Here is a 21140-nt window from a genome sequence, read left to right on the forward strand (position 1 = left end):
TGTACCTCTGAAACAAATAATACATTATATGTTAAAAAAAAAAAAAAGATAGCAGGAGGGGAAGAACGAACGGGGGGAAATAGGAGGGGGAGATGAACCATGAGAGACTATGGACTCTGAGAAACAAACTGAGGGCTCTGGAGGGGAGGGGAGTGGGGGGATGGGTTGCCCTGGTGATGGGTATTAAAGAGGGCACGTTCTGCATGGAGCACTGCGTGTTACACGCAAACAATGAATCATGGAACACTACATCAAAAACTAATGATGTAATGTATGGTGATTAACCTAACATAATAAAATAAAAAATAAAATAAAACAGTGTTCTGGCCCCCAGCAAACTGGTCGTTCGAGTCTACAGCTCCCACGTCTTCCTCTTCTCTAGACGCCAGCCCTCTAGCTGCTCCCAGCGGCCCCCCTCCTACGCCGGCCCCTTACCTCTGAGCAGTAGTGGTGATGGCATCCACGATCTCTATGATCCGGTGCAGGGCAGAATCCGTGCCGATGGTCATATCGGTGCCACAGAAGTCATTGTCAATGGAGCCCACCAAGCCCACGATGTTCAGGTAGCTGGACTTGGTAGCCTCCTCTGCTGTGATCTTACCTGACAAAGAGAAGCAAACCAGGAGCCACCGGGTGAGGTGCCCGGCAAGCCGCAAGAGCAGGTGATTGGGGAGAGAGGGGCCTGCAGCCAAGGGGAACCATAAAGCAATGGCAGAACAAGGAGGGCAGAGGCTGCCCGTTCGTGTCTGGGTAACGATTCCCTCCGACGGGAGGAGAGGGCTGTGTGTGCACGTGCACAAACCATACTCGTGACAACAACGTCTCACCCGCTTTCTGGAGGTCATTCAGTAAGTCACTCCACTCGGAACGGAAGGTGTCAGCCCCAGTGAGGCTGCCATCACCCCCAATGACACACAGATTGGTAATCCCATGCTTCACCAGGTTGTGGGCAGCGCGCAGTCGCCCCTCTCGGTCCCGGAAGTCCTTGCACCGGGCACTTCCAATGACTGTGCCTCCCTGTGGGGAAGAGGTAGAACTCAGCTCCCCAGAGGACACAGCCAAATTTGGGCACAACATGCTAAGATTCCCCCCATTCCAGCACTGATGGGCTGTCATAACCACATGCCTTTCCAGGAAGTGCCCCGACATCCTTAAGAGTCATTTGTCCTTTCTAAAGCAGAGAGAAATGATGCTGGCTGAGCTATCACAGGGTCATTCCTTATATTCTGCTACACCTCTTGGAAGTCTAAGATCAACCCATTCCATTGAAGGCTTTGTCATCAAAGTGATTATCCTCAAGGAGAGCAAAGGAATACACCCATGCTGTTGGCTTTCGGACTCATCTCTTTCACACGTTCTTAGACGTGTAAGAAATAGCACTGGCTTCGGTCCTGGAAATTCTCCCTAGCGACCTGACTTTATCAGACTGCGTCCAAACTATTCCTAGGAGTTCATCCCAGTGTGCTTGGTAGTACTTTTTCCCTCTTGAACTCACTGATTTCTAACTGTAACCAGGCACTGCCAATTTCCTCTTTGCTCCTCAGGCTAGGGTGCTAGTAGAAGGAGACACAATACCCACCCACATATTCACAAGGGAAAATAGCTCTGAGTATCCCCAGGGGCTTGTAGATACCCCGAGAGAGTAAGTATACTTAGGGCTTTCACAAATCATATAAACTCCTGGCATCCACGCCTTTGGGAGTATTGAGGGAGAATTCTGGCTCATTCTCAGACCACTGAACAGCAGGCACCATTGCCTATAAAGAACCTGCACGAAGCTGCACACTAAATTTCTGCCCATGGATTTTTAGAGGCTCGAGGTAAAGAATGGGAATACAAATGTAATTTGTAGATTTTTCAGTAAATCAGAAAATAGGTATTTGACTTAGAGAAAGTATAGTACAAAGGCTTGTGGATACAATCAGCATAATTTTAGGGTGTTTTTGGAAACTCAGAAACACTGTATTGGTTCCTTCCTTCCTTAAACACTCTGGTTTCAGGTGACCTGATCACCATCACATGAGGACTGGCGGATTTTGGCTCTACTTCTGGCCCTGGCTCCAGTCCTCTGGTAAGGTTATTTTCATGGCCAGACCTTCCCCGTGACCCCAGAGCAGGTCCTGCCAATGCACCGGCTCCTCAAGTCTTGCCTGCGACCTTTCTATAAAGAGCAAACTGTCCTGTGACCGCGTTCCCATCCCCAAGCCACCCTAGGAAAACAGGGTGATGTTTTCGAACTCAAAGAGTAAAGGGCAATCGTGGCATCTCTCTTGTCATAGAACCCTTCACATCCAGCCACATGGGGGGGACGTGGACAACCGTGAGGCCAAACCACAGTGGGGTGCAAAAAGGACAGGACAAACATGGGACAGGAGTCCTCAGGAACATACCAGCTGCAGCATCATCGAAACGCTCTCCCAGGTGGCCTCCCTGATTTGATCTCCGCCATCCACCAGGCCTTGGTAACCCTGCGGGGCACATTACACCCATTCAGCCTCTGCTTGGCCAGTTCTCCCTAAACCCCCACGATTAAGACAGGATCCCTGGGAAGAAGTTCTCTGAGAATCAAGTCACCTTCTCCCATTACTGATTCCTGGATGCCCATGACACTGTCATAATTAACACAGTCCAAGGAAGAAGACGTCAACTTTTCAATACCCTCTTCTAGTTTCTCACAATCTCAAAAGGGCAGGATGTCCTTCCTGATATTTCATCCTAATTCCCCTTCCTTCTGGCTCATCCCAAGTCCTCCAATCTGCTTCCCAGGGAAGTAGATAACAGATGGCTTTGATAACAGTAGAGGGAAAAGAGAAAGGTGTTGGAGGGAACGCGGGAGAGAAGTGGGACTTGAAAAGATAGAACTGGGGAGAAGGCAGATAAACCTTACAGAGAGAAGAGTGGACAAAGAATGAGAGGGAAGGGAGAGAAGGGAAGAGGAGTTAGAGCCTCAGGAGGTTCAGGAAACTACAGAAATCTGATGAGACTCTTCCCTCCAAAGGCTCTATCTCTGGATATACTACATTTTCTGCAAAATACTCATTTCAGCTTTTCTCTTTGTCTTGGTGGAGGTAAGGGGAAGAGAAAGTTACTTCTTCCTTTAAATTGGGCACCCTGAGGACTGAGTCTGCAGATCCCTAGATCCCGCCATCATTATCGGAGACAGAAGTGGCAGGGACACTCATGGAGACTGGGAGCCCAGACAAAGCATGTAACTGGGAAGTGAGGAAAGAAGAAGTGGGGAGGGAGGAGCAGAAAACAGAGAAAGAACGACAGAGAACGAAGTAGAGAACCAACCTCATGGACAAAGAAGACACGGGCACCAGTAAAGATACCAACTCGAACCACAGCCCTGACAGCAGCATTCATACCTGCAAGGAGGGAGGAAAGATGACAGGGAGAGGTTAGTCCTCAGAAAAGCAGCCTGGACTACAAGACACGACTCAGTCCTTTTCTTAGGCTTTTCTCTGAATCTGGAATACTCCTCTCCTCCAAGTCTTCTGGCCTCCTACTAACACTGAATTACCACGTTCAGTGTTTATGTAGCTCCAGATACCCCCGATTCCTCTCCCTTCCCCCCCAAAATCCCATCTTTCCTAAGACCTTTCCTTGCCAGGGCAATCTGGGGAATCATAATCTTGAATGCTTACTGTAGTGTTAGACACTGCTAAATGCTTGTCTAACCTCATCTCATTTAATCCTAGCCACAAGCCTGAAGCTGCCTCCATTTTAAAGATTTGGAAACAGAGGTTCAAAGAGGTCACGGTCACAGAGCCAGTATCCCCACTGGGAGAAATAATTAGGACTAAAACAGAGAGGAGAGCCTTTCCCCTTTCTCCCACTGAAGTATCATTCCTTTCCTGTAGCTACTCAGTGACGAGAACCATCTCTCCCACGAGTACTGTGGAGGAACCACCCTGAACAACACACAACACATGGTGGAAGCTATAAAGGCCCCCATATTAGAACCAATGTTACTGATAACTGCAAAGTAAGCAGAGCTTCCCTGGTGAGAGATGGAAGACATTCCTGGGTCTTGATCCCGGTAACCCCCTCCTGCCTTGTAATGGGAGGAGCGGCTCACAGTGATGCTCAAGGACACTCAGAGCCAAGATAGATCAATTTCTTGTGAACCATTTTAACTATCTTCCCTCAGATATGCCAGTCCATTTTTTTGGTTTGTTTCAATCTAAAATGTATTCCTATGGTCCTCAATCCTGCCTAGAGAAATATCATATCAGTGAGCACTAGAGAAACCAGTAATTAGAAAAATCTGCAGCAGCAGACTAAAATCCATCATGAACTACTACCTGGAATGGAACAGAATCAAAAAGACCAGAATGTCTGTTTTTTGGGGGGAGGTGGGAGTGGGGTTGGTAATAAACGGCTATGCACGCCAAGTCAAATCAAAGGTCCATTCACTCATTAAACAAATATTTACTGAATACCTACCATGCTCCAGGCACTATATAGGCACTGGGGAAACAGCAGTGAATATATAGTCTAGGGATATGAAGATAAAGGACTTGGTAATGGTCCTCAAGACTTGCGAAGAATATAATATGGTTACAACATGGATCCATATGAAGGAGGTACATACAAAGCACAGTGGGAACAAGGAGAAGGAGCATCTCAGCTTCCAGGAGGAAGTCAGGACAGGTTATACAGAAATGACAGCATTTGACCTGAAACCTAAAGGACAATATCCTTATAAATCTTTTTTGTAAGGTGGACACTTTAGGTGAGAGTGTTCTAGGCAGGAGAGTAGCACAAATGAAGGTAAGAGTCAAGAAACAACCTTAGATGGGCACCTGGGTGGCTCAGTCGGTTAAGCGTCTGCCTTCGGCTCAAGTCATGATCCCGGGGTACCGGGATCAAGTCCCATATTGGGCTCCCTGCTCCATGGGGAGCCTGCTTCTCCCTCTCCCTCTGCCCCTCCCCTGGCTCGTGCTCTTTTGCTCACTCTCTCTCTCAAATAAATAAAATCTTTAAAAAATCCAGTACTATGAAGAATAAACTGTAAGACAGGAAGACAGAAGCAGTGAAAGATGAAGCCACACAGGTAGGCAGGCAGCCGCATGCCACATGAGGAACTGTGGCTCTTATTCTGTAGGCCAAGGTTTGACTGGGATCCATGGGTGGTGGTTTCAGGAAATCCATGAACCCCATGAAACTGCATGAAAAGTTTTCTGGGCATGGGAATTTCCTTTGGGAGAAGGTCCACAGCTTTCATTTGATACTTAAAGGGGTCTGTGACCTAGGAAAAAAAGTTGCAAATGATGGAGAATCTTCGAAGAATTTTGAGAGTGGAGAGACACGATGCTCTGTGCAGATCAGAAAGATCACCATGGCAGCAACACAGAGGAAGCTGGGATAAGATGGCTATCTGGCAGCCTAGGCAAAAATGATGAGGGCCTGGACTGGGAGAGTGGCATTTGGGACAAAACAGAGACACTGGACAAGGAGACACCTAGGAAGCAGAAGCACAGCTATGTGGTTAGATTTCAATGTGTTGGAGAGGACGATGGAAAAGCCCCAGGAATGACTCAGGTGCAGGGTACAACAGTGGTGCGATTAACTGAGCGGAGGCGGGTTTTGAGTCAGGCAGGTGGGGGTGCGGATGACACATTCCTATTGGGAGACGTTGAGCTTGAAGTTCTTGCGGGACATCCATGTGGACTTGGAAGAGGCTGTCTCAAGAGAATACGTAGAATCTGAATGGGAAAGGCAAGGAATGGAATGCAGAGGATTCTGAATGGGAAAGGCAAGGAATGGAATGCAGAGGAAAACTAATACTGAAGGAACGGGTAGGGGAAAACGGGATCCAGGAGGGAGACTAAGGAGGAGCAGCAAGAAAGACAGAAGGAAAACCAGGTCTTAGTGATGTCTTGGAAGCCAAAGGGGGCAGTTTCAAGAAGTTGAAACAGTGCTGAATGCTTCCGATAATTGATCTCCGATAAGAACTGAAAGACTGGGCTTGCCTACAAGGGTCCCTGGTGAGCACTAATGTCAAAGCTCACTTCCACCACCACTGAGGCAAAGCCACATGAAGTCCAGAAGTCTAGACTATTGAAGGGATCAAAACAGAAAAATCTGTGATGGGAAGGGGCTTCTCAGAAGCTTTAGGAAAAGCCTTTGTGTATGAAAGAACAAAGAGTCAACGCAAAGTCATCAGTGATTTAGGAAAGAGGTATAAAGTCAGTAAGATCAGAACAGAAATGAAACTATTGTTTATTTATTTTCTAGACTTTGAAAAGGCCTGTGGGATTCTCTATGGGATACCTGGAGTTCTGGAGTATGAATTTGTAATCTTAAGAAATAAGGAAAAAACATTCTTCTGAAATTTATAGGTTGGAAAGCTGTTTTCCACTCCCAAACTGAGTAAGGGTAGGGGAGAAAAGATTTAAGAAAAACAAATGACTTAAAAGGTTTTAAGTGTAAAGTAAACAATAGATGGCAGGTAGGAAATATCCAAATCCATGGGGCAGAAAAAAAATCCCACAAGAAAAGAAGATTCTTTCTCTTCTCTCCTCCCTTTACCTTCTTACCTCAATCCTATCAACCTCCAGAGGCCATCCTTCCTGCCTCTAAGTTGGACAGCTGTTTCCCTAGGAACCAAGTTTCAGGGCTCCCTTCATCATCCCCTATACCTGCGTCTCAAACCCCCAGTTCCCTAGAAATCACAGACTGGGATGTATACGTAACTTTTATTAGGGAGTCCCAGTAATTCTTTGGGCTCTCCTACTTAACATTATTGGCCTATTCTGGCCCCAGACGAGTCCTGGCCAGGATCTCCTTGGCTGTTCCACGTTGCCCTAAATAACCCTGTGTTTGCAGCTGTCTGACCTATTAGAAGCAAGACGAAGGATAAGATTACAGGCATCACCCAGGGGGTATTCTGGGTACAGCCAGGAGAGGGGCTCTGGAGAACATCAGAGGCACGTACTTTGGAGTTTCTAATTACAGCCTGCAGGGAAGAGGCTTTGGGGAGAACTATGGGTGATGGGTCTCTTAGACATGAGACAAAAAAGACTAATAAATGAGTTGGTCACTACCTTTTTGAAAGCAGATGCTAAAAAGTTTCTTTCTACCTTAACTGAACTTTGAATAGGAAAAAAATATCCTTTAATTCCAACATAAGAAATAAATGTTAGATCTGAATTACACTTCTGAATATGTAATTAAAATTATGAGTCCTAGAACAGCAATCCAGAGAGGTCATCGAATCCCTGTTCGTGTAAACCTTTAAAACCTTTACAAACAGGATAAACAGGCATTTGGAGTGGACGGCCCATCTGAACACAGAGGGCTAGAGCAGACGGCTGAGATCCTTTCCAGCAAACAAGCCAATGTCATAAGGCCAAATATGGTATGACTGAGCAGAGCTGGGGCCATTCCTGGGCTGAAGTGGGAATTAGGATTCATATCTACTCAGCCCAGCTTCTGAGCTCAGGCTGTCTGCTTTCTGGCCTCTTTCTATTTTAAGAAGTTATGAGCTTTGCTGAACTCAGGGGATGACAGAACTGTGGCCTCTCTGGATTTTACACAGCCTGACCTCACTCTCCCACATGGCCCACAGCCTCTGGGGAAAAATCATTTCTGTGTCCTCCTCTCCCTGGGAAAACTAAAGATCATTAAACCTATCTCTGGGCGGGCCACTGTTGTATTTGAGCTGCTCCCTCAGCTGGGACCTCTCGGCTCTACTTTGAGTTTTCTGCTCTGCTTCTCTGCCTCTCTTACTTTCATCCTGTACCAACTACTCCCACGTACCTGTGATGTTATGTGCCCTTGCAGTGGGATATTTCCCTCGGGACACTGTGCCTGTCACAGGATCCCACAGGCCTCGGTCTAGCTGGCCCTCCAGAAATCAGCTTATGCTAGCCCCTGCCTCCATGAAGGATGATCTTCCCTTAAAGCAGGTGACAGTCCCTCTAAAATGAGGGTTTCTCGGGGCGCCTGGGTGGCTCAGTCGTTAAGTGTCTGCCTTCGGCTCAGGTCATGACCTCGGGGTCCTGGGATCGAGCCCCACATCGGGATCCCTGCTCTGCGGGAAGCCTGCTTCTCCCTCCCTCTTCCACTCCCCCTGCTTGTGTTCCTTCTCTCACTGTGTCTCTCTCTGTCAAATAAATAAATAAAATCTTAAAAAAAAAAAGAGGGTTTCTCTGCTCAGGATCAGAAGCTGGAAGGGCTCTGCTGCTCTCAGACCCAAGTTAAATCCTAGGTCTCTCTCTCTATCTCTTTTTTTACCTCTTTCCCTCTCCAGAGAGCCCTTCTTTTTCATAATTTCCTAACTTCATATACCTCCCTTGGATTTTTAGCAGGCTCTTGCTTCACTTAAACCAATTTCACAAGCCACCCTACCAAGGTTTTAGGGTCAACACTCAGAGTTTACGTAGCAAGGGATTCTTTCAAGGAGAGAACAGAGAAGCAAGAGAAGCTGCGCATTCCTATTTTTTTTTTTTTTAAAGATTTTATTTATTTATTTGCGAGAGAGAGAATGAGAGACAGAGAGCATGAGAGGGAGGAGGGTCAGAGGGAGAAGCAGACTCCCCGCCAAGCAGGGAGCCCGATGTGGGACTCGATCCTGGGACTCCAGGATCATGACCTGAGCCGAAGGCAGCCGCTTAACCAACTGAGCCACCCAGGCGCCCCGAAGCTGCGCATTCCTAATCTGGCCACTTCTGAACTCAGACTTCTCTGCCCTCCCTAAGCGTCCTTGTTCTAGCATTCTCGTGTTCATGGTATATACCACAGCTGTAACTCAATAAACATTAGTTTAAAAACATATTTAAAGTCTAGATTTACTAATGAGAAGGATCATAAGAGCAAAGACGACATGTGACCTTTTCATCGATGTATCCTTAGTGCCCACCATCCTGCTCGCTACACAGATGCTCAATAATTCCCTTTGCATTTAATTAGGAATATGTTTATTTAGCACTTACTACATACCAAGCACTGTTGAAGCAAGAATCCATTCAATGAACAGTTCGGTTTCTTGAAATCTACCTTGTCTGGGAACCCTTCCCTGGTTAATCCTACCAAGGCGTAGCATTTCATTATATACGTGGGTTCTACTGGGCTAAGGACACTTGATTATTGTTATTTATGAGCCTTACATAAGAACTCTAGGAATGTATGTTATCTCTCCTCCTAAAACTACATATTCCCCAAGGAAATCAACTTCTTCACAACATACAGGACAGGGCTCTAAACAAAGTGGGTGCTTAACACGAAGTCTAGGAAGCCTAGGGAGAGCGGAGTAGAGCGAAGGGGACACTGGCTGACATGTCTTTCCTTCTCTCTTTTTCCCAGCACAGTGTCCATGTCCTGGTGTCCCTCTGCCTCTCTTCAAGGTATTATAAACTAGAATATACAAGACCATCAAAGGAGAAAAAAAAAAAAATCACACGTTCCCTATCTCCCACTTCATTTTTCCACACACCTGATTTTCCTGACTTCCAGGTTTCTGGGACTCAACCCAGAAAGGGGTTCCCTCTGCCCCTGCTCTCGGCCCACACCCTGCCGACCCCGCCCTACGGGTCTGTACCAATTAACTGTTCCTGTTTGTTGGAGGGCTGGAGGACTGCAAGAGGAGGAAGAGGCCGGAGAAGAGAGAGAATGAACCAGAACTGTGCCTAGTAAAAGGAAATGCCTGTCAGAGTGAGGTGCCGGACCCGGGTCAGTGCAGGAACTCTACAGACATCAGAGGCAAAACCTGAGGCTCTGGCTACAGCCCACCAAATCCCAATTCTGGTCCCTCCCTTTCCCCACTGCTTCCAATGTGCCGGAAGTGAATCCACCCACTGCTTTCTCAACAACTGCATCTCTTTAGTCTCTTTCTAATGTAGCTTGAGGAAACACCTGTCTTTTAGGTACCAAAGGACCCAAATGGTCCCAAATCTTCAGAAAAACCTAGAAAGAAGTTTTATGAAGATTTGAGTAAATCAGAGCAAACAATATCCAGAAGCACTTGGGGACTTGGACCTGACAGAGATTTGGGGGAAGGCCCAGGATTCCAACGTGAATCTACAGCAGGAGGACATTAAGGAGGATAGTCTTGTTCTACAGGTGAGGGGAGTCAAGAAACTCAAGGGGGCCCACCAGCCATGTTTTTTGTCCCTCCCCAAGCAGGGCCTTCCTCCTTACCTTGGGCATCTCCACCGGAGGTTAACACGGCGATGGCTTTGCCGATCCCCAGGGTTTTGGCTGCATGGTGCTCTTCATGGGTCATGATCCACTCTAGAATTCAAGGGAACGACCCGTTAAGACACAGGTAGATCGAGGTGCTCGGGAAATGGCTGTTAGACTGGTGAGAGCCACCTCAGTCAGGCTCTCTGAGTATACTAAGTCTGGGCTTTACAGCCTGGGTGCTTTGGACTTCTTCCAGAAGAGGGCCACAACCCTGCAGAATGACAAGCTGAAATGTCACAGTAATCAAACCCAACACCGCAAAGGTTTTGGCTAATCCCTCCCACCTCAATTGGAGCCTATTTGGAGAACAAGCTAAGGTCAAGGGGAAGGGCAGCTGACTCACCAGAAACGAGAAAGGAGGGAGGAAAGTTAAGTTAGCCTCAAGGATTCCTCCCTTTTATGAAGGGAAGGGCTGCTGCAGATGGTAGGAGTCGGATGAGGTCTGGGGCACTGACCGGACACCAGCAAAGTGGAAGCAGAAAAGCGAGGGTAGGCTGGGTTACGGGGAAGATTAGGGTTCAGTTGTATGGAATTGGGCTAAGCTGGAACTGGAGTTTGAGGTTTTACATGCACATCTGAGCTTGTGCAAACCAATGGTTCAGGCTCAGGAACGGTTAAAAGACATTCTACGGCTTCTCCCATCCTCTCAGGCTCCCTGCCTCCTGAGCATCTCTTGACTCATCTTCAGGCCCTGTGCCTCACACGCCATGCTATCAGGTGGGAAGAGCAATGGAATCATGGCCACATATACATAGATATGGACACATGACATGTGACCACGTTCCTATTTTTGTCTGCAAGGCTTATCTCTCTCTCTCACAGGAACACACAAGACACACTTTTATATCCTTAAAATGTCAACGGAATCATCACTCTCCCAGTTACCCAGGCGAAAACCTAAATTTTTAAATTTATCTCCTCCTTACTCTCAGAGTCAAAATGGTTACCAAATCCTATTCTTCCTTCTATTGTCCCTTACCCTTCTCTTCTTGGGATCCTCACAGCCTCTCTCTACCCGAATTGCCTACAATAGCTGCTCCCCCTCTGTTTGTTTCCCTCTCCACTCTATCAGAGACACAAAACAAGCCCCACAGGAAGGTCCCCGGACCCTGGGGCCTCAGTGGAGAGAGGATGCATTCACTTGAACGGGGGCTGATGACCTTTAAGCACAGCTCCTGTTTCTGCTGTCAATCTGGGGAAATCGGGGAAGCTGGTGACAAAGACATAGGTCACATAAACACACAAATCTGTATATGTGGCAATAAAATACATGCAATGGGACACTCATGAAGACATACATACACAAACACACATAGTATTATTGGGGGACACGGGTTCTCAGACATACTACACATAATCCGTGCTGACTGACTTCTTGGGTTGGCAGTCAAAGCTTCCATGATCTAGCCCTTGCCTAGCGCTTCAACTTTTGCTCCCGTGAGTTTTCTACTCCATCATCACCTGAACATTACTTTGCTCCTCCCCACGTGTGTACTTGGGCACACTGCATCCCGCATCCAGAAGGCCACCCTGGCCCTTCCACAGATCGATAGCCCACTCCGTCATTTAAGACAGTCCTAGTCGCAACCCTATTAACATTAAGTCTATTAAGCCTTCACTGACGACCACAGGTCAAGGAGAGTTTCTTTTTGGACCTCCTCTCATCACATATTGTCTGGTACTGGATCATTCATTTAGCATTTAATCACCACTTTATGTGGTATTTATTTTAACTTATTATTTATTTGAAAGAGAAAGAGAGCACAATGGGGAGGGACAGAAGGAGAGAGAGAATCCTGAAGCCGACTCCCTGCTGAGTGCAGAGCCCATCTCGGGGCTCAATCCCAGGACCCTGAGATCATGACCTGAGCCAAAATCGAGAGTCAGCTGCTTAACCAGCTGAGCCACCCAGGTGCCCCTATGTAGTAGTTAAAATTGCTTCTTATATATTGAAAAGAAGGTCAGGCTAGATCAGGGGTCAGCAAACGATATAGCACACAGACCAAATCCAGCCCTTTTTATGGTTTTGTAGGGCGGCAAACTAAGAAAAGTTTTTACATTTTTAAATGTTGAAAAAACAATTTCACGACATGTGAAAATTACATGAAATTCAAATTTCAGCATCCATACCACTCTCATTCTTTCACACATCATCCTATGGCTGCTTAGATTATGGTGACAGAAACCAGATAGCCAGCAAAGACTGAAATATTTACTATCTGACCTTTTACAGAAAGCATTTGCAGACCCCAGGATAGATTATTGCTGTAAGCCATCTTCCCTAACTAGACTGAACAATCCTCCAGGGAGAGATCATGTTCATTTTTTAAAAAACTCTCCACAGCTTACCAAAGCCTGGTGAAGTCTATGCACATAACAGTTCAATAAATCCTTGTTGAAAGCATTAGGGAACTAACAAACAATACGAAATGCACACAGACATATGAAAACTTTTATTTAATATGCTTGGATACAAACATAGCTCCATATTCTAACACATAGAGATACAAATAGGACTTAAGAAAGCATATAATGACAAACAGCAAAAGGAATACAATAAACACACATGGACAGAGACACTCTCCTACATTCTCCTAGCATGCTCAGGTCCAAATTTCTACTGTTCTCACAAAAAAAAAAAAAGAAAGACTAACTGGTGCAAATAGGAAGGCGAAAATCTGGGAACGGAAGAACAAAACGTGAGTATGCTGATCCCATTTCCCTTGATTTTTTCCCCTCATTCAGTCTGGGAACTCATCACTTACAAACCCACACAAGGATCTTTCACCCCTGGGGGCTTCAGTGAGGGAGAGAATTCACCATAACGAGGGGGAAGGTTAGGAGTGCTGACCTGCAAAAAACAGCTCAGATTCTTCTCCTGCATCTCTAAACCAGTTATAGAGGCACAAGATACAAAAATGCACGCAGATTCACCTATAAACATCCTTACAGATTCACAGTGACACACACATAGACATACAGACATAAAATCTAAATATAAAATCACGTGTGTAGATACGCACGCGGGAGGGAGAATTACAGGGAGGCAACATCATAGGTGCACGGATTTGAATTGGATGAGTGCCAGGATAGGAGTCGGGCAGCCAAGGGCAACGAGGTCCGAGCACCACTCCCCCATCCCTGATTGCCAGGGATGGGGGCTGTGCGTGCAAGCAGAGGGAGATGAGCCAAAGGTCTAGGATTCTTCACGACGGCCCTACCCATCCCCCCTCTTCCCTCCAGCTTCTTGTGCCATACCACCTCTGCTTTTCCTGTCCGCTCCTTCCAGTTCTCCCCACCGCCTCCTCCCAGCACGGTCATCCCCACCTCGCTCTCGGCTTTCCCCCTGGGCCTTTATCCAAGGGCCCCTCTTGCCTTTTAGTCTTAGCGCTCCTCTGCCACGACTTCCTCGCAGACTGTCCTTGGGGAAGGGGGAGGGGAGCTTGGCGACCGCGGGGAGGAGCCAGGTGGAGGCAACGAGGGAGGGGAAAGAGATGCTTCCCAACCTCCACTGGCTGATGCTGGCCCGGAGGCTCCGCCTCCTCCCTCCCCTCTTTCTCCTCCTCTCGCTCCTTCGCCCAAGGACAGCTCAGATATGGTATCCGCTTGGTCTCTTCACTCCCCAGAAGGTTCTCGGGTCCCCATCTCTGTCTTGGGAGCAATCAGCTCCTACACACAGTGGAAATCAGAAATTATTTAGTTGCCTCCCAGGTTGTCCGCCGAGACAACTTTTTCCTAGCTGGGACTGACTGAGGCTCCTTGCATTCAAACACCCTCCACAACTAATAAACCTCCCCCTCTGGCCTGATGCATTGTCTCCCACCTCTTTCACTCTTTAAACAAACATTTATGGAAAGTTTTGGTGCCAGGTTTTGTATTAGGTGCTGAGGGATGAAAAGATAAAGGAAATAGAGTCCCTGCCCTGGGGAAACGTTGAACACTGGTATTTTCTTTAGAGGGACCTCAAAACTCCTTTTACATGTATGTACCTTTCTCAGAGAAAATACAGGGCTACAAAGCAAACAGCATGCACCGCGGGACACTGGGCCAAGTACTCCCAGGGCTAAAGGTGCCTCTTTTCCTTGATCCTCTTCATTCCTTCCTCTCTCCACCCAGGGCTTTGTGGCAATGTCTCTCCAGAGGCACCTCTCCTCTCCTGGCTCTTTCTACTGCCCTTCCTCTTACTTACTTTTGTTTCTGCCTCTGCCTATTCTGGCTGCAAACAATAAGAATACAGATGAAGCCATTCGAATACACAAAAGTAACTTTTGTGATGCAAATGTTACCAACAAAAGACAACCTGTAGACCAGGAGAGAATATTTGCAAATCATATATGTGATAAGGGACTGGTATCCAGAATATACAAATAATTCTTGCCATTTAATAATAAAAGGATAATAACCCAACTTAAAAATGGGCAAAAAGTCTGAACAGATACCTCACCAATGAAACTATACAGATGGCAAATAATCATATAAAATGATGCTGAGCATCAGACGTCACTTGGGAACTGTAAATTAAAGCAGTGAGATACCACTACATATTATTAGAATGGCTAGCATCCAAAAAACAAACAAACAAACAAACAAAAAACCTGACAGTACCAAATGCTGACAAGAATGTAGAGCAACAGGAACCCTCATCTTTCGTTGGGAATGCAAAATAGTACAGTCACTTTAAGAGACAGTTTCTTACAAAGCTAAATATAGTCTTATTATATGATCCAGCAACCACACTCCTCTAAGTACTTACCCAAATGAGCCAAAAACTAGATGCACACAAAAACCTGCACACAAATGTTCATAACAGCTTATTCATAATTGCCAAAAACTGGAAGCAACCAAAATATCCCTCAAAAGGTGAATGGATAAATTGTGGTATATCAATTCAATGGAATATTATTTAGCAATAAAATGAAAGGACCTATCAAGCCAAGAAAAGACATAGAGGAAACTTAAGTATATATTTCTTAGTCAAAGAAGCCAGTCTGAAAAGGCTACATACTGTATGATTCCAACTAAATGACATTCTGAAAAAGATAAAACTAGAGATAGTAAAAAGATCAATGGTTGTCAAGGGCTTGGAGTAGAGAGGGAATGATAAATAGGTGGAACACAAGGGATTTTTAGGGCAGTAAAACTACTCTCCATGATGCTATAATGCTGGATACATGACATTGTGTATTTGTCAAAACTCATAGAACTTACAACACAAAGAGTGAACCCTAATGTAAACTATGGACTTTAGTTAATAATAACGTATCAAGGGGCGCCTGGGTGGCTCAGATGGTTAAGCGTCTGCCTTCGGCTCAGGTCATGATCCCAGGGTCCTGGGATCGAGTCCCACATCGGGCTCCCCGCTGAGCGGGGAGCCTGCTTCTCCCTCTGACCCTCTCCCCTCTCATGCTGTTTCTCTCTCGCTCGCTCTCTAAAAAATAAATAAAATCTTTAAAAAAAAAAAAATAATAACGTATCAATATTGGCTCATCAATTGTAACAAATGTACCCCACTGATGCAAATAGTAATAAATGGAAACTGACCACAGGAGAGGAAACTGTGCAGACAGTCTGCTCAATTTTCTGTAAGCCTAAAACTTCTCTAACCAACAAAGTCTACTAATTTTAAAAAACATACTCTGTTCAATGAAATTTCTAATAAAATTGTAATATTAAAAAACAAAAAAAAATGGGCAAGTGTTTAAATAGACCTTTTCTCTAAATAAAATATACAAACAACCAATATGCACATGAAGAGATGTTCAGCATCACTAATCAGTACGGAAATGCAAATCAAAACCACAATGAGATTCCACTTCACACCTATTAGGATGACCATCACAAAACAAACAAACAAAACAAAAATGGAAAAAACAAGTATTGGAGAGGACCCGGAGAAACTGGAACCCTGTGTATTGCTGGTATAAATGTAAAGTTATCTAGTCACTACAGAAAACAGTTCCTCATGTTAAACAGAGTTACCATATGACATAGCAATTCCACTCCTACATATACAGCCAAGGAAAATGAAAACATATGTATACACACACGTACACCAATGGTCACAGCAGCTTTATTCATAATAGGCAAAAAGTGGAAAGAGGCCAAATGTCTATCAACTGAGGAAGGGATAAATACAATGTGGCATGTCCATACAATAGAATATTACTTGGCAGTAAAAAGAACAAAGTACTGATACATGCTGCAACATGGATGAACCCTAAAAACATGATGCTAGGTGAAAGAAGCTATTCACAAAAGACCACCTACCATATGATACCATTTATATGAAATGTCCAGAATAGGCAAATCTATAGAGACAGAGAGCAGATTAGCAGTTGCTTGGGGCCATGGGGAAATGAGGGGTGACTGCTAAGGACAGGATTTCTTCTGTGGGTGATGGAAATGTTCTAAACTTAAAGTGACTGCAAAACCCTATGAACATACTATATTCCATTGAATTGTAGGCTTTCATTGTAGTGAAGTTGAGCTTATCAATTGTAGTTGGCCCTTGAATAACGTGGGTGTTAGGATCATTGACCCCCACGCAGTCAAAAATTTGTGTGTAAATTTTGACTCCCCAAAAACTTAATTACAGTTCACGCTCGAATGACATGGGTTTGAACTGCATGGGTCCCCTTGTGCATAGTTAATTTTTACTACTATTAGTAGTTAAGTTTTAGGGGAGTCAAAAATTAATATGCTGATTTTCAACTGCACAAGGGGTTGGTGCCCTGAAGCCCCATGTTGTCCAAGGGCCAACTGTATTCCCAGCCTATTGTTGACTGGCAGCTTTACCAATAACATAAACAGTTGATTGACATGTATTTTGTATGTTGCATGTATTGTATACTGTATTCTTACAATAAATTAAGCTAGAGAAAAGAAAATGTTTTTAAGAAAGTCATAAGGAATACAAAGTATGCTATAGTACTGTAGAAAATCTGTGTATATGTGGACTTCCAATAGTTCAAACCTGTGTTGTTCAAGGGTCCACTATATTTCTTTCATGAATAATATCTTTGGTATTGTATCTAAAAGGGCATCACCAGGGCGCCTGGGTGGCTCAGTTGGTTGGTTAAGCGACTGCCTTCGGCTTAGGTCATGATCCTGGAGTCCCTGGATAGAGTCCCACATCGGGCTCCCTGCTCGGCAGGGAGTCTGCTTCTCCCTCTGACCCTCCCCCCTCTCATGTGCTCTCTCTCATTCTCTCTCTCTCAAATAAATAAATAAAATCCATGTGCTCTCTCTCATTCTCTCTCAAATAAATAAATAAAATCTTTAAAAAAAATAAAAATAAAAAATAAAAGGGTATCACCATACCCCAAGGTCACCTAGGTTTTGTCCTATGTTATCTTCTAGGAATTGTATAGTTTTGCATTTTACATTTAAGAGCTATAAAAATAAATTTACATTTACATCATATGAGATATTGATCTGTAGTATTCTTTTAATGTCTTTGTCTGGTTTTGGTATTATGGTAATGCTGGCCACATAGAATGATTTAGAAGTATTTTCTCTGCTTCTATCTTCTGAAAGAGATTGTAGAAGACCGGCAAAATCTCTTCCTTAAATGTTTGACAGAATTCACCAGGAATCTATCTGGGACTGGTGCTTTCTTTTTTGAAAGGTTATTAATTATTAATTCAATTTCTTTAACAGATTTAGGCCTATTCAGATCACCTATTTCTTCTGTATGAGTTTTGACACACTGTGTCTTTCAAGGAATTGGTCCATTTCATTTAGGTTATTAAATTTGTGGGCACAGATTTGTTCATAGTATTCTTTTATTATCCTTTTAATTTCCCTGGAATCTGTAGTGATGTCCCCTCTTTTATTTCTGATAGTAACAATTTGTGTCCTCTCTCTTTTTTCCTTAGTTAGCCTCATTAAAGGCTTATAGGTTTGATTGATCTTTTTGAAGAACCAGCTTGTGGTTTCCTTGATTTTTTTTTCCTTTCCAGTTTTATTGATTTCTGTTCTCATTCTTTTCTACCCCCCCCCCCCGCCCCCGCCCCGCCTTGGGGGAGGGAAGGTCAGAGGAAGAGGGAGAGAGAGAATCTTATGCAGGCTCCACACCCAGTGGAGAGGCGGACACAGAGCTTGACCCCATGACCCTGAGATCATGACCTAGGCCAAAATCAAGAGTCGGGTGCTCAACCGACTGAGACACCCAGGCACCCCAATTTCTGGTCTAATTCTTTTTTTTTTTTTTTCTGGTCTAATTCTTATTATCTCTTTTTTTCTGCTTTGGATTTAATTCGCTCTTATCTTATAGTTTCCCAAGTTGGAAACTATATTATTGATTTTAGACCTTCTTCTCTTATACATGCATTTCAGTGCTATAAATTTCCCTTTAAGCACTGCTCCCATGGCATCCAACAAATTTTGCTAAGTTGGGTTTTCATTTTCATTTAGTTCAAAATATTTTTAAATTTCTCTTGAGATTTCTTCTTTGACCTATGTGTTATTTATGTGTTGTTTAATCCTCACATATTTGGGGATTTTCCAGTTTTCTTTCTGTTACTGATTTCTAGTTTAATTCCATTGTGTTCTGAGAGCAGACATTGTAGGATTTCTGTTCTTTTAGTTAAGGTGTGTTTTATGGCCCAGAATGTGGTCTATCTTGGTGAATGTTCCACATGAGCTTAAGAAAAATGTGTGTTCTGCTGTTGTTGGATGAACTGTTGACGTCATTTATATCATTTGATTGATGATGTGGTTGAGTTCAACTATGTCTTTACTTATTCTCTGCCTCCTGAATCTGTCCCTTTTGGAAAGAAGAGTGTTGATATCTCCAATTCCGATAGTGGATCTCTTTCTCCTTTCACTTCTATCAGTTTTTGCCTCAGGTAGTTTGATGCTGTGTTGTTAGACACGTACACCTTAAGGACAGTTATATCTTCTTGGAGCTGACTCCTTTATCATTATGCAATACCCTTCTTTATCTTTGATAACTTTCCTTACTTTGAAGTCTGCTCTGTCGGAACTTAATAGAGCTACTACTGCTTTTTAAAAATTAGCTTTAGCATGATATATTTTTCTCCCTCTACTTTCAATCTATATGTATCTTTATATTTATAGTGGGTTTCTTATGGACAAACATATAGTTGGGTCATGTTTTTGATTCACTCTGACAATCTATTAATTGATGCATTTAGACCACTGACATTCAAAAGTGATTATTGATACAACTGGATTAATATCTACCATATTCGGGCGCCTGGGTGGCTCAGTTGGTTAAGCGACTGCCTTCGGCTCAGGTCATGATCCTGGAGTCCCGGGATCAAGTCCCGCATCGGGCTCCCTGCTCGGCAGGGAGTCTGCTTCTCCCTCTGGCCCTCCCCCCTCTCATGTGCTCTCTCTCATTCTCTCTGTCTCAAATAAATAAATAAAATCTTTAAAAAAAAATATCTACCATATTCATTATTGTTTTCTATTTGTTGCCCTTGTTCTTTGTTCTTATTTTTGTCTTTCACTCTTTTTCTGCCTTTTGTGGTTTTAATTGAACATTTTGTATGATTGCATTCTCCTTTCCTAGCATATCAGTAATACTCTTTTACTTTTTTAGTGGTTGCCCTAGAGTTTGCAGTAGTTCATTTACAACTAATCCAAGTCCACTTTCAAATAGCACTATGCCACTTCATGGGTGGTGTGAATACCTATATTAACAAAATAACCCTAATTCCTTCTTCCCATCCCTTGTATCATTGCTGTCATTCATTTTACTCATGTATAAACATAAGCATATACAGCCCACCCTTGAACAACACTGGTTTGAATTGTGCAGATCCACTTATATGCAGATTTTTTACAGTCCTGTAAATGTATTTTCTGTTACTTATGATTTTCTTAATAATATTATCTTTTCTGTACCATACTTTAATGTGAGAATACAGTATATAATACATAAAAAATACAAAATATGTCAGTTGTTATTGATAAGGCTTCCAGTCAACATAGGCTATTAGTAGTTAAGTTTTGGGGAAAATCAAAAGTTATACATGGATTTTCACCTGAGCCCTTAACCCCCACATTGTTCAAGAGTAAACCATATAGATATATGTGAGCTTACATAATTGAATACATTGTTGCTATTATTATTTTGAACAAGTTATCATCTGTTAGATCAACTAGGAATAAGAAAAATAATTCTTTTTGCTTTATCTCCCTGTATTCATTTTTTGATGCTCTTCCTTTCTTTAAGTAGATCCAAGTTTCTAACCCATGTTATGTTCCTTCTCTCTAAACAACTTCTTTAACATTTCTTGCAAGCCAGGTCTACTAGCAACAAATTCCCTCAATTTGTCTGAGAAAGTCTATTTCTTCACTTTAAAGGATAATTTTGCAGGTTACCAAATTTTAGGTTGGTGATTTTTTTCTCTCAACATTTCAAATGTTTCACTCCATGCTCTTCTTGGTTGCATGGTTTCTGAGAAGAGGTCAGATATAATTCTTATCTTTGTTCTTCTATAGATAAGGTGTTTTTTCCTCTGGCTTCCTTTGGTACTTTATCTTTGATTTTCTGTAATTTGAAAATGATATGCCTAGGTGTAGGGGTTTTTGTCTTTATTTTTGGCATATACCTCTGAGCTTCCTGGATCTGTGGTTTGATGTTTGATTTGGAGAAATTCTCAGTCATTATTGTTTCAAATATTTCTTCTGTTCCTTTATCTTTCTTTCCTCCCTTTGGTATTCCCATTATGTGTATGTTCCACCTGTTGTAGTTGTCCCACAGTCCTTGGGTATTCTTTTCTGTTTTCCTCAGTATTTTTCTTTTCTTTTTGGTTTTTGAGAATTGTATTGATATATTCTCTAGTTCAGAGTCTCTCCTCAGCCATATCCAGTATACTAACACCAAACACATTCTTCATTTCTGTTACAGTGGTTTTATTTATTTATCTATCTATCTATCTATCTATCTATCTATCTATCTATCTATCTATCTATCT

The 21140-nt window shown here is 43.6% G+C and overlaps 1 protein-coding gene across 5 annotated transcripts in view; it reads right to left on the reverse strand.

Moving 5' to 3' along the window:
• The window catches only part of PFKM (phosphofructokinase, muscle), a 46412-nt gene that overhangs the window by 12135 nt on the left and 13137 nt on the right, over positions 1–21140 (reverse strand). For 4 of the 5 annotated variants that reach the window (XM_021704788.1, XM_021704787.1, XM_044915431.1 and 1 more), the window contains 5 exons: positions 10147–10239; positions 3295–3368; positions 2391–2468; positions 828–1017; positions 436–601 (listed from right to left, as the gene is read on the reverse strand). In XM_021704788.1, the coding sequence (XP_021560463.1) occupies positions 436–601; positions 828–1017; positions 2391–2468; positions 3295–3368; positions 10147–10231 (593 nt within the window). In that variant the 5' untranslated portion in view covers positions 10232–10239. Of the gene's footprint in view, positions 1–435; positions 602–827; positions 1018–2390; positions 2469–3294; positions 3369–10146; positions 10240–13566; positions 13659–21140 lie in introns of those variants that run through there. The other variant, XM_021704785.1, reaches the window with a different exon arrangement.

The sequence above is a fragment of the Neomonachus schauinslandi genome, chromosome 5 (genome assembly GCF_002201575.2).
Source record: "Neomonachus schauinslandi chromosome 5, ASM220157v2, whole genome shotgun sequence".
Lineage (NCBI taxonomy): Eukaryota > Metazoa > Chordata > Mammalia > Carnivora > Phocidae > Neomonachus > Neomonachus schauinslandi.